At 42.4% G+C, this 14,060-nt stretch overlaps 1 protein-coding gene across 1 annotated transcript in view; it reads left to right on the top strand.

The window, feature by feature from the left end:
* The first annotated feature begins 79 nt into the window (after window positions 1-79).
* The window catches only part of prkar2a.S (protein kinase, cAMP-dependent, regulatory subunit type II alpha S homeolog), a 38,968-nt gene continuing 24,987 nt past the window's right edge, over window positions 80-14,060 (top strand). Inside the window, exon 1 of the mRNA XM_018261407.2 lies at window positions 80-571. Coding sequence (XP_018116896.1) covers window positions 304-571 — 268 coding nt within the window. The 5' untranslated portion in view covers window positions 80-303. The remainder of the gene's footprint in view (window positions 572-14,060) is intronic.

Genomic DNA, 14,060 nt, shown 5'->3' with positions numbered 1-14,060 from the left:
GCCCCGTCTTTCCCGCCTCCTGCTGCGCGCGCGCACCCGGCCTACTCGCGTCTCTTAGGGATCAGTGCGCGCTGCGCTCTTGCCGGTTTCTGGCTGTGTGAGGTGATACCCTGAACCGCGTCAACTCCTCAGCGCCCGCTCGTTTGTCGGGGGGAGGGAGGGGGGACTGTGTGAGCGGAGAAACCATTCGGGAGATAGAGAGGGGGGACAGCACCCTCTGGCCTGCTTGGTGACTCCCCTTATCCAGGGTTAGGCGTGAATAAAAGCGAAACGGGGCTTCCTTCCCCCCCCAACCCGGGGACTATGAGTATCGAGATCCCGCCCGGCCTGACGGACTTACTGCAGGGTTATACGGTGGAGGTGCTGCGCCAGAAGCCGCCTGATCTGGTGGAGTTCGCGATACAGTATTTCACCCGACTCAAGGAGAAGCAGCTACAGGATGGCGCAGGGGCCGGCGCAATACGGCCTCACACCCGGGTGGTCAACTTTGACGGAGAACCCATGCAGACCGATTCCAACGGGGAGGAGGAAGAGGACGACGAGGAAGAGGACGATGACTCCGATTTTGAACGTAAGAGGCCGCGTGTGCTGTGGGCAGGGCTGGAGTTAGAGAAGAAGGGGCCCCTGGCTGGTCAGGAAGGTTAGGGCCCATTTGAGAAAGGGGAAATCCCATAAATCAGACCTGTCCCCCCCCCCCCCCATAGTTTTTGTTGATCTCTCCCAGCCTCGCTCTGGTGTTCAGGTAATGGACAGCTCAACAACAACTAGAGGGGCTGCAGTTTGGGTTATTATTAAAGGCACAAGTTGATTCTCTAATCTATTGGTGGGGAAAATCTGCAACATCCTCTAGTTTTTACTTTTGAAACCATGAAGCAGAAGTTGGCTCTCCCCCAGACCACTTCTAATCCACTCGCTGCTGCTGCTGGTACATTCTTTCAGGTGTCAGATCCAGCAGTGCAGGGAGACTAAACAATTGAGGCAGGAAATTATCTACTGACAGCTTTGACATGCATTTCCAGCGGTATTGTATATTGCTTACAATTGCATTTGTTTTAATTCTTCTGCATAGTCCAGACCCAAAGCCCCTTATGACGCTTTAAGTCAGAGGCACTTCCAGCCTTGGCAGTGGGCTGAGCAGTGAAAGTGCTGATTGAAGTGGAGCAGTGGAAGTGCTAAAGGGCTTCTGATGGAGCCATCATCCAACAATTGCTGCACAATCACCGGCTTTCTCTGCTTCTGCCTGTGGGTTTTTAAAATGACTAGTTGCCGAGAGACTTAAAGGGCTAGTCCACACGAGGAGATTCGGGGAGATTTTGTCGCCTGGCGACTAATCGCCTCGACTTTTGAGCGACTATCTCCCCGAACTGCCTCGGCATTTTTCCCCATAGGCTACAATGCAAAGTCGCCTGCGCTAATGCACATGCGGCAACTTCGGGCGACTATAGAAAGCGCATCGCCGCGTGTGCATTAGCGCAGACGACTTTGCATTGTAGCCTATGGGGAAAAACGCAGAGGCAGTTCGGGGAGATAGTCGCTCAAAAGACGAGGCGATTAGTCGCCAGGCGGCAAAATCTTCCCGAATCTCCTTGTGTGGACTAGCCCTTAAAAAATGATTTAAAGGATGACCAAAAGCTGAACAAGAAGTAGGGTAGAAATATTGCTCATTATGTTTTTGGGCTTCTGTGCCAGTCCAAGGCAACCACATCCCTTTAAAGGAAAAGGAATGGCTGTTGGCATTTTGGGATGCCAAATGTTAGGCCCCCCAAGTGATTATCGACTTACCTGAAACCTTGGGCCAGTACTCCTATTGGCAGAAAACTGCACCGGCCCAGGGTTTTTTCTAGCGAGCACCACGGAGAGATCTTCTTCTTTCTTAATATTTCGCCGGGCAAACGCATGCGCAGTAGAACGAAATAGCGACTTTTTAGTTAAACTTCGGCTTTTCGTTCTACTGTGCATGCGCAGCTGCGTGAAGAAAGAGGAAACAGGAAGAGGATCGCTCCGTGGTGCTCACTGGTATAACCCTGGGCAGGTTCAGATTTCTGTCGATAGGAGCTCCAGGCTGGGTTTTCAGGTAAGTCAATACAATCAATTGGGTGTACCTAACATTTGGCATCCCCAAGTGCAAACAGCCTTTCCTTCTCCAATCCCTTTTTATTAAAATCCCCTACCCTAAATAGATACCCTCCCTGCCCCCCCCATCTTAGGTGTTACCCTGGGTAAATGCCCCTAACTCTATACTTTACCCCTCATCGCAGATTCAGGGCATCAGAGTTCACGGGTGCCATCTTCTTCTCTTCTGTAATCTTTGGGTCTTCTAGTGCTTTGGCAAATTCCATGGCTTTCGGCACATATGCAGTTGTTCAACACCAGAAGACTGCGCTTGCGCTGATACGCCGCTCTCTTCCCGAAGATTGTCGAAGCAAAGATGGCGCCCGTGAACTCCAATGCCCTGAATCTGCAACAAGGGGTAAGTAAAGAGTTAGGGGCATTTACCCAGGGAAACACCTAGTCTGGGGGCAGCAGGGACCAGGTCTATGTAGGGTAGGAGATTTTAATTGAAAGGGTTTAACAGGGAAGATCTGTGTCTCCAAAGATGCCCCAGTAGCTCCCCATCTTCTTTTCTGCTGATTCACTGCACATGCTCTGTGCTGCTGTCATGATATACTGTTTATATTGTTACACCATTGATTAGTAATGAATTCTCATTACATGACAGCTCCAAAGCCAGTGCAATTAGCATCAGAATTTAAAAATCCGCCCTTTAGCATCAGTTTGTCAGGAGAGCCCATTCTTTACTAATACAGGTTCTACTTTTAGTGATGTTGTCCCATTATAATCTACATCCTTAAAAGCATTGTTAGCATTCTGTTCCATGGAAAATATTTTCTTAAATGCTGTTATATTGTCACACCATTGATTAGTAATGAATTCTCATTACATGACAGCTCCAAAAACCAGTGCAATTAGCATCAGAATTGAATAATCTGCCCTTTAGCATCAGTTTATGTCAGGAGAGCCCATTCTTTACTTATACAGGGTCTACTTTTAGTGATGTTGTCCCATTATAATCTACATCCTTAAAAGCATTGTTAGCATTCTGTTCCATGGAAAATATTTTCTTAAATGCGTATTTATCTGAAAATGTATATTGCTATATTAAACAAAAGCCTATTTTTTATGTAACCTTCACATAATAAATATCTGAATGAAAAGCATGAAATAGGAGGGTGATTTAGACCAGATGTTTGTTGACCGTGTCTTGAGATCGATCTACTGATTACCTGCTAAAGGTCTACTGGTAGATCCTGATCTAACTTTTGGGCACCCCTAGTTTATGTGATGGTTAAACCTTATTTTCTGCTTGATGGTTGGCAGGAACCCCTTAGCTTTGTGTCTCAGTAGCTCAGAGCACACTGAGCATGTGTGTGTCATGGACTCTCAAATAAAATCCAAAACAAGGGGGGTTGCTGTTACAACGTTAAAGCCAAAAGTCGTTTTCAGTTCCTCGCTGAGGACAGTAAACGTAACCCCTTCTTTCACGTCTGGAACCCTTGTGTGGATTTTGATGCAAAATGCAAAGTCCTGCTTTCTTCTTCGAATTCCGCAGTGTGTGGTTTTGGCAGAGCCAACACATTTCCAGATGTGAAAGAAGAGGATACTGCTCGTGGTGAGGAGCTGAAATTGGCTTGTAGATTTCAGCCGGCTTGTTTTGGCCCAATGTGGCCTTAGTTATAAGGCTTGGATCATAAAGATGCCCTACCGCTGGGTTTGGACAGTAAATTAATTTATATGAAACATACATTTCTAGCCATATACTTTTTTTAGGATTTTTTTCTACTTTAAGGTGCATTTTTTCTGGTGTCTGTTGTCATTTTATTGCCTCTTAATCTCTAATTAGCCTGCCCGTTTTGTCCAATGTGGTGCTAAAGCCCTGTAATAAAATTTTTATATTACAAATGTGGCAAGTATTAATCTCTGTTCACAGAGTCTTTTGTTGACTTTTGATATCTTTTTTTTTTTTAAATGCTGTTGGGCATGCACATCTGTTGAGGCTTCCTTTTAGGGCAAAGTACACTACATGAGTGTAAGTGATATGCCTGCTAGTCAGGGTTATAGTTGCATTGTGGGATATCTGCAAGTTATCACTAGAGTTGCCACTTGGCCCGGTATTTTACTGACCTGGCTGGTAAAAATGATGGTTGATCCTAATGTTAATAATAGGGAAAAAAGATAATTATATTATTTTTTTCCAGAAAAGGTGGCAACCCTAGTGATTCCTGCTGCTCAAGCTGCCATAAACATTGCATAAAGCTATCTCCCCTAGCCCTTACGTTTATTTAAAAGGATTTTGCTTAATGAAACCTTTGGATTTTGTCCACTTTCTGAATTTAACTTTAGGTCAAAGAGTTGTAGTGCCAAAGGGAACTATATTGGACATCCTTGTCCTAGAGCTACTGTAGACACTGATAAGCCTCCCCCCCACACAAATTTTATTTTTTTTCAATAGTGCTCAAAATAATAACAGGTTAGTATCTGCAATTATCTGCATGTTATTTGTACTGTAGAATTCTGCTAGAGAGCTTGCTGTGAACCGCTTCATAGCTACAGTAGAACCCTGGTTTTATGTTCTCCAGGAGACTATGTCTAAACTGCATAAACTCTGTGGAAAACATAAAACCTTGGAAAGAGACAGTGAGACAGTAACAAAAAAGTAAATTCCAGGGAAATGAGAAATTTGGATTTTACTGTATTTTTTTTTTTTATTGATACTTGTTATGTTAGGAGTTCTCAGGCAACTGTTACTGTGTTATAATAAAAAACTAAATGCGGATTTTTTAAAATTAAGACTGGTCAGAATGAACAAGTTCTGCTCATTCTGTATATGTTGAAAAAGGGTGTGTGTATGTGTCTCTGTCTCTCTCTCTCTCTCTCTCTCTCTCTCTCTCTCTCTCTCTCTCTCTCTCTCTCTCTCTCTCTCTCTCTCTCTCTCTCTCTCTCTCTCTCTCTCTCTCTCTCTCTCTCTCTCTCTCTCTCTCTCTCTCCATCATTTTAAAGTATTTATGCAGCACCAACCATTTCCACAGTTTTATACAATAGAAGGATGATTACTGAAATAAGAAATAAAAATGTACAGTGAGCTAAACAACTCAAAAAACACAAATGATAAAAAGTGAAAACCAATTGCAAGTTGTTTCAGAATATCACTCTCTGCTTCTAAAGGTGAACAACCCCTTTAAGGTATGAAGCTCCAAATTATGGAAAGACACGATATCCAGAATACGCCAGGCCCCACAACTGAAAGAATTGCTGCATTTTATCGTTCACAGTACACAGCCCTTAAATTGTTTTTTCAGGTTGTCTCAAGCCGTGCATGAGGGTTATTTAGCCTATTACTATTTTTGTTATAGCCACACAACATTTACTTCTGATGCCAACTATAATTTAGCTAATTGCTCAAGTAGTTAAGTTGAATTGATGCTTGTCCTCCCATACATGCTTTATCTGGGATATCGGTTTCATGGCCCACCAGCTGTTGAGTGGTATGTTTGCTGCTCGCAGCAGCTGGAAGGTTGTAAACTTGACATTCTAGTCTTACACTGAATACTTTGTCTGATCATGGGAAGTCTGTTAACACGCTAAGGAAGTCGGTGGCCTCTTCAGTGTTTCTTTTTTGTTACACCTTTAGCCTGGCCCTATGAGTATATGAGAAATGTCTCACTGTGCCTATAGGCATGTAACGCTAGGTTGGGCTGCGGACATGAGATTATATTGCAAAAGGTGGATACCATCATCATGGAGAGTCTTTGGCAACTAATAGACAATTTCTAAAACATTATTTGAAGGCAAATTAACGCCTTTTTGCCTTTGGAGCCTTTTTAAAGGGGTTGTTCACCTTTCTTCAGCTCAGTTGGTTTCAAATAGTTTACCAGAAATAAAGACTTTTCCCAATTACTTTCCATTTTCTATTTGTGACTGCTTTTCTGATATTGAAGTGTAAAGTCTAATTTTTCACCTTCTAAGGGCAGTAGAACACGAGGCTACAGGGGGAGCTTTCCGAAATCAGCCGAAGTTTCCTTGTGAGGGGCGGGAAGGGTTCGCTTACCCTGTAAACCAGGGGTCCCCAAAGTTTTTTGGCCTGTGGACCAAAAAAGAGCCAATTTTTTCCCCAAGGACAAGGGGGGGGGGGTCGGCAGGGGTCGGGGAGGGGGGTTCGCAGGAGGCCGGGAGTGGTGGGGCTTGAGGAGGGGGTCAGCGTCCCATTTGGGTGGGCTGGCGTCAAATTTGGCACACCGCGTTCATTGTTCAGCGGCCCGGTGGTTGGGGACCCCTGCTGTAAACTGTTCTAAATTGATACATTTAGTTGATACATTTATCTTTGTCAGAATCCCTGAATTTCATTAAAGGCAGCTGTTAGAATTGATACAATAGTTGCTAATACTCAGACATGCGGGCGATAAATGTATCCACTAAATGTTAACAGTTTACAGTCTGCCCCTGAATTACTGAGCTGCCAGACTGAAACACCATTTTATACTAGATGTACTCATTTACAATTTCAGTTAATGTTACCTATGTTTAAAATTGCCTATTCTAAGCAGCTTTTCAACTGCTCTTTTTGTCTTCTTTCCAGCCTTCAAATGGAGGTCACTGACCCCATGTAAAAACCAATGCTCTGTAAAGCTACACGTATTATAATTATTGCCTACTTTTTGGTAATCCTCTTTGTATTCAGGCCTTCCATTCATGTTCCAGTCTCTTATTCAAATGAATGCATGGTTGCTAGGGTAATTTGTACCCTAGCAACCAGACTGCTTAAAATGCAAACTGGAGAGCTGCTGAATAACTAAAAAACCACAAATAATAAAGAATGAAAAACAATTGCAAAATGTCAGTCCAATTGCAGAATATCCATTTAAACACCATACTGTAAGTTGAACAACCACTTTAATCTTCCTCTGTTTTAATTCTTGACCTTTACCTGTTATACTTCTCTCCTAAATTCTTAACCACGATTATTTTTTACTGAAGGTTTTTGAGTTATTTAGCTTTTTATTCAGCAGCTCTTAAATTTGCATCTTAGGCCATCTGGTAACTAGGGTCCGAATTACTCTAGCAACCATGCATTGATTTGAATAAGAGACTGAGATATGAATAGGAGAGGCCTGAATAGAAGGATCAGTAACAATAACAATACATTTGTAGCCTTACAGAGCATTTGTTTTTTAGAAGGGAGTCAGCGACGCCCATTTGAAAGCTGCAAAGATTCAGAAGAAAAATGCAAATCACTATAAAACTATAAAAAATAAATAATGAAGACCGATTGAAAAGTTGCTTAAAAATAGCCGTTCTATAACATAGTTACCTTAAAGGTAAACCACCCCTTTAAGATTAGGCAGAATGGTTTGTTGATTTTGTGGTTTTAATGCATTTGTTTTTAAAGGATAAGTAAGTCTTTTATTTTAATATCCTATAAAGTTGCTCAGCCCCCAGAATAACGTACCATTCTCCCTCCATTTAGTCTTATTACAGTTCTCTGATACGAGCAGCTGAACTGCAGCTTCCTTGACTAGTGTGAAGCTCCGTTCCCTTAGCCCCCTTTTCTCTCTCTTACTATGAAGACATCAAAGAGATGCCTACTGCTCATGCTCCGTGTCTCTGCTCCAATAGAAATCAATCGGGCATTCGTCTGCTTACAGGGCATCCAAATAGTAGTTCTGTAGTGTTATGTCATTGTACAGGACTTTTGGTCTTATTAAACATATATAGTCTTCACCTGCATAATTTGACACAAGGCAATTTTTAGGGATGCGCCAAATCCTTTTTGGGGTTCGCGATAATCCTTCCTGAAAGATTTGTCCGAATACTGAACCGAATCCTAATTTGCATATGCACAGGGTCAGGAAGTTTTATACAATTTTTTTACTTCCTTGTTTTCTAACAAAAAATCATGTTTCCTTTCTGCCATTAATTTACATATGCAAATTAGGATTCCGATTTGGATCGGCCAGGCACAAGGATTCGGCCGAATCACAAACCGAATCCTGGATTTAGGTGCATCCTAGTGATGTGCGGGTCAGGGTTTTCCTGACCCTAACCCGCCCTGCTGCAGCCCGCGCCACCTGCACCCGTGCTCCGGGGTCTTTTTATAGACGCACGCCAACCCGCGACTATAAAACCGGAAGTTGGATGCCGGCATTTGAAGGTGGCCCGCGAGGAGCAGTCCGAGGTCGACCTGGTCCCGTGGGTATCGGGTCGGCCCGCACATCACTATTTCATCCCTATTAATTTTGCATGTACTGATAGTAACTGTCAAAGTGGTGCATTGGGTATTTTCGGCAATGAGGTAAGGCATGCAGGTGTGCCATAATTTTGAGTTGTGCTTTCCTGATCATTAAGGGTATGGGACCTGTTATCCAGAATGCTCGGGACCTGGGGTTTTCCAGAAAATGGATCTTTCCGTAATTTGGATCTTCATACCTTAAGTCTATTAGAATATAATGTAAACATTAAATAAACCCAATAGGCTGGTTCTGCTTCCAATAAGGATTAATTATATCTTAGTTGGGATCAAGTACAAGGTACTGTTTTATTACAGAGAAAAGGGAAATCATTTTTAAAAATTTGGATTATTTGATTATATTGGAGTCTATGGAGTCTTCTGGATAATGAGTTTCCAGATAATGGATCCCATACCTGTATACACATTCTTATACACAGTAGTAAAGACATGCTTTGTGTTTACCGAGCTGTTGTAGAGCATCTGTGGCTTCTCACAAGCAAATGAAAGTATCGAAGGTCACTATCCATATATATTTCTTAATATAGTCCAATAATAAAGAACAATGAAAGTCAAATTCTCAGGGTTCTTCTCCCAGTGACTCTAGTTGATATTAACTTAATGGGGTTGTTCACCTTCCAAATCAGTTTTTCAGTTGTTGTTTTCAGATTGTTCACCATAAACAAAGACTGCTTTTCAATTGCTTTCCATCTTTTATGATATTACCATTTCTCAAAACTGAAGTTTAATGTTTGTGTATGTGGTGTTTGTCTGGCAGCTCAGTGATAGAGGTTTCCAGGAGCATCTGAACTGTTACCATTTGCTACATTTAGTTGATACAATTAGTTGATACATTTCTCTGGAGTATCTGTGGAATATTGGCAACTATTGTATCAATTCTAACAACTGCCTTTAAAGGAGACATTAGGATAAATGAAAAAACTAATTTTGTAGGTAATTAAGTAATAGATGGTGTTGCTTTCACATGGTGCTAAAAATTATTCTCTTTAAAAATAGCCCCTTTATTGGAGCTCCCTATATATGTTCTCTGGTCCCTGTCTGTTTCAAATGAGGGGTGGACTTGTCCTAATGGTCTCTCCCAGTAGGAAGTGGACAGCCAATCACAGCCCTGCAGTCACACAATCACAGACATGCTTCAGTTCCCTATCAGGTCCTGCTAGCTGCTGATTGGTTCCTGTCCTACAGTGCAGTGAGCTGAGAGCCTCCGGCTCCCCTGTACAGCCTGGGAATTCAGGGAGCAGGAAGAGAATGGAGGGATTATTAGGGTTTTTACAGAAATATTTAATAAATCAGCCTGAAACACTACTTTTTTAAGCACAATTCTTCTAAATGAGTATAATGCACTGAAAATATCTCCTTTAATGAAACTCAGGGATTCTGCACAGCAGGGACAAAGATAAATGTATCAACTAAATGTTACAATTTAGAACAGTAAAAGGGTCGGTGACCCCCCCTTCCCAGAGCTGCTGAAAAATTAAACTTTAAACTTCAATATCGGAAAACGGTCACGAATAGAAAATAGAAAGTAATTGGAAAAAGTCTTTGTTTCTAAATGTCTTTTTTTTTGTAACTTCTTTGAGTTTTAACGCATTATTGTTTTACATAAACATGCCAGATTTTAACAGAAGTCCAGTGATGGACTGTTAAGCAAATTTATTCAGCTTAGGGTGTTAATGGCATGGAAAAGTAGCAAACAAGTCTTTATTTCTGGTGAACCACCCGAAACCAAATGAACTGAAAAAAGGGTTTGAAGGTGAACAACCTCTTTAAAATAGTTTGGATTTTATACATGAATATGTAAACTTTAAACCTTGTCATTATGTAAACTTATGTATGATTGTTTAATTCTTTAAGTAAAGAAATGGAATCAGCGTTGACCTTCCATGACCTATAATTCAAGTATGTTAGGCTTGGCCAAGCTACAGTTTGTACGTGTTTTGGCACCCATGGTCCAACTGCTTTATGTGAGCTGTGTAAACAAAAATTGGTTTGCCGGATCTGCCTGGTACAAAGCTGATATCATAATACATTACCATTAAGTTTAATGTAACCAGTTCAAATTAATAAAAAGATTTACGTACTTTTGAATGTTTTCCTCCAGGATTGCATGCAGATGTCCAGGCCTTCCTGCAAGAACTGCATGCATAGTTTTTATAATTAAATGTACTGACGATGGAGTGTCTTAAAGAAGAACTTTATTGGCTAGAAATGTTTTATGTTTTGTGCTTCTGTACCAGCCCAAGGCAACCCCAGCCTTTTAGCAGTAAAGATCTGTGTCTCCAAAGATGCCCCAGTAGCTCCTCATCCTCTTTTCTGCCGATTCACTGCACATGCTCTGTCACTTACTGAGCTTAGAAACCCGCTCACAATATACAGTACACATAGAAAATGAATAGTTGATCACAACAAAAGTTTATCAACCAAATCAATAGCTTTCAGCAAGCACAGAGCAGCACATGCATGGACACACATGAAATACAGATGTCAATCGCTTAAACTACAAGAAAAATGTTGATTCTATTTTTCTGTGATCTGATTTTTTATTTCTTTTTACAAATAAACCACGGAAAGTATTGTGCGATTCTTGTCTGTGGCAGCAGCATTGTAAGAGTTACAGTTGTTCCTAATAGCTCATGTGCTGTCATTACACATGCTTTAATCATACCTCTACATAGGAATAGCATCAGAAACCAGTGTAGGGTTAAGCTGGCCATACACAGGCCGATAAAAGCTGCCGATAGACAGTCAGCAGCTTATTGGCCGTGTGTTGGGCCCTCCAACGGGTTTCCCCAATCGATATCTGGCCGAAAGTCGGGCAGATGACGTTCGGGCAGGGTTAAAGGAACATTAAATAAAAATAAGTGTTTTAAAGTAATGAAAATATAATGCAGTGTTGCCCTGCACTGGTAACTGCTGTGTTTGCTTAAGAAACACTACTATTGTTTATATAAATAAGCTGCTGTGTAGCAATGGGGCAGCCATTCAAAGGAGAAAAGGCTCAGGTTACACAGCAGTTAGCAGATAAGCTCTGTCTGTCTAATGGTGTTATCTGTTATCCATTAGTTAACCTGTGCCATGTAGCCGTTTTTAAATTTCTGCCATTGCTACACAGCAGCTTGTTTATATGAACTATAGTAGTGTTTCTGAAGCAAACTGATCAGTTTTACCAGTGCAGGGCAACACTAAATGATCTTTTCATTAATTTAAAACACTTTCATTTTTTGGTGTTACTGTTCTTTTAAAAATCCCATCACATATGTTTGTTCATGCGGCCCCACAATCTGACCGCCCGTTTACCCTTCGTTATGATCCCCCTAGGGCCCACAATCGCAACAGCCCGATATCGTGGGCATATTGGGGAGAGATTTTTTTTTTTGGCGACATCACCAAATGAGCGGATCTCTCAGTGTATGGCCACCATTACACCAATTTTACATGATTGTACAGCGCATGTTAATAAATGGAAGAAGCCGTGCATGAGTGAAGTAGTCAGGGTTTGTTTGTACTTGCTTTGCTTAAGAGCAGCAGAACATTTTTCTTTTTGTGCGTGTTACATTTCCATTGCAGTGGTTAAAGGAGCTTCACACTTACTGTGCCTGTACCAAGCACTTATAAACTTTAACATCAAACCGCGTTCATTGGCACGTATTGCAAAGGGTTTGTTTTCAAGAACTAAGCTTGCCCATACATTATTAGATCTGCTCATTTGCAAGTGTTGAGGGGACAATGTTGGGCTGATCTGATTGTTTAACCCTAAAGGTGGCCATAGATGTAGCAATAACAATCTTTCCTGGAAAAGATCTTTACAAGAAAAATTTTTGTTTCAATACACACATGTAGAGCTGAATCGTCAGATAACCGGTAGAAGCAATAGAATTTTACCTGTATCTGACGATTCAGCACAAACAGTGGCCTTTGTTCACATGGTTTAAAGGGGAAGGAAACCAAGTCGGCGCAAACCCCCCACCCCCCCTCCCGTTTGTTGCCCATCCTCCCCCCTGGCCTACCCGTCCCGCTGGGCAAATGCCCCTAACTTGTTACTTACCCTTCTGCGCAGGTCCAGTCCAGGCAGTTCACAGACGACATCTTCTTCCACGCGATCTTCTTCCTGCTGTGAACGGCATTTTGGCGCATGCGCAGTAGGATCATGTTGCCGGTACGGATCTACTGCGCATGCGCAAAAGTCACGCGCATGCGCAGTAGATCGTACCGGCGACATGATCCTACTGCGCATGCGCCGTTCAAAGCAGGAAGAAGATCGCGGGGAAGAAGATGTCGTCGGTGAACTCCCTGTGCTTGACCTGCGCAGAAGGGTTGGGGCATTTGCCGAGCGGGACGGGTAGGCCAGGGGGGAGGAGGGAGGGTGGACAACAAACGGGAGGGGTAGTGGGGGATTTGCGCCGACTAGGTTTCCTTCCCCTTTAAAAGACGGATGACCAAAATTTTCCGCCTGGGCTGATTGAGGAGCCGACCAATATCAAAGCCTTCTGCGGATATCTGTCGGCTTGTCTCCCGCCATATACACATTGAATATTGTACGAAAATCCATTTCATACAATATTTTTTCATGTATGGCCACTTTAAGGCTGATGATCAATTATAAGGACAATGCCACAACAGGAGATTCATCGCAAGTGATAAATCTGTGCTTCTGTAGATGACTAATCTCCTGTAAAAGCTTTCCCACTGGCAATAATGTGAATATTGCCTCAAGAGGAGACTTCAAGAGATTTTGGAAGACTGAAGCGACACATGGGTTTTCCCACCAGCGATTCACATTATCATCAGTGGGAAAGCTTTTACAGGAGATTAGTTACCTGCAGAGGCAGAGATTTATTGCTGGCGATTAATATCCAGGTGTGCCATTGCTTTAATTTTCTCTATGTTCCAGTCAGAATCATTCTGAAGGGGCCCATATTAGTCTTAGATCTACCTGTGTATGAGCACACCTAGGGGCAGATTTATCAAAGGTCCAAGTGAATATTCGAATTAAAAAACTTGAATTTTGAAGTAATTTTCGGGTATCGACCATAGAATAGGCCAAATTCGAAGTACTGTCTCTTTAAAAGACCTCGACTTTTACACTTCGCCACCTTAAACCTGCCGAATTGCTATGTTACCCTATGGGGACCTCCTATAGCCAGTATTTGGCTAAGTTTTGAGAAGTCAAAGGATTTTTTTGTAAAATTGTATGATCGTACGATCAGAGTACTGTCGTACAATCTTAAAAATCCTTTGACTTCGAATGTCGGACTACCCTATTCGGTGGTCGAATGTAGTAGTTTTTTTTTTCACTTCGAAATTTGACCCTTGATAAATCTGCCCCTTAGACTCTCACTGCAATAGGAGAATAGGACAGGAACATGCAATTGAATCTACTTCTTAGGGCTAGGCCACACGGGAATATTTCAGGGAGATTAGTCACCTGGTGACTAATCGCCGCGTCTAGTCTCCCTGAATGGCTTGCTGGTATCTTGCACCCGCTAGCACTAAAGTCGCCTGCGCCTATTCACACGCGGCGACACGTTTTTCAAAGTTGCTTAAAATTGCCGACTTTAGCGCTAGCGGGTGCAAGACACCAGCAAGCAATTCAGGGAGATTAGTCGCCTCAAAGATGCGGCGATTAGTCGCCAGGCGACCAATCTCCCTGAATCTTCCCGTGTGGCCCTAGCCTTATATGAAAGCAGGCTTCTTGGATTAATGAAAACTGGAGTCTGCGGTTTCCCCCAACTAATATAAGGCGTTGTACTTCTTAGTG

Source organism: Xenopus laevis, chromosome 4S (genome assembly GCF_017654675.1).
Source record: "Xenopus laevis strain J_2021 chromosome 4S, Xenopus_laevis_v10.1, whole genome shotgun sequence".
NCBI lineage: Eukaryota > Metazoa > Chordata > Amphibia > Anura > Pipidae > Xenopus > Xenopus laevis.
Note: the sequence above shows the minus strand (reverse complement) of the source record. Positions and strands in the feature narration are given on the sequence as shown.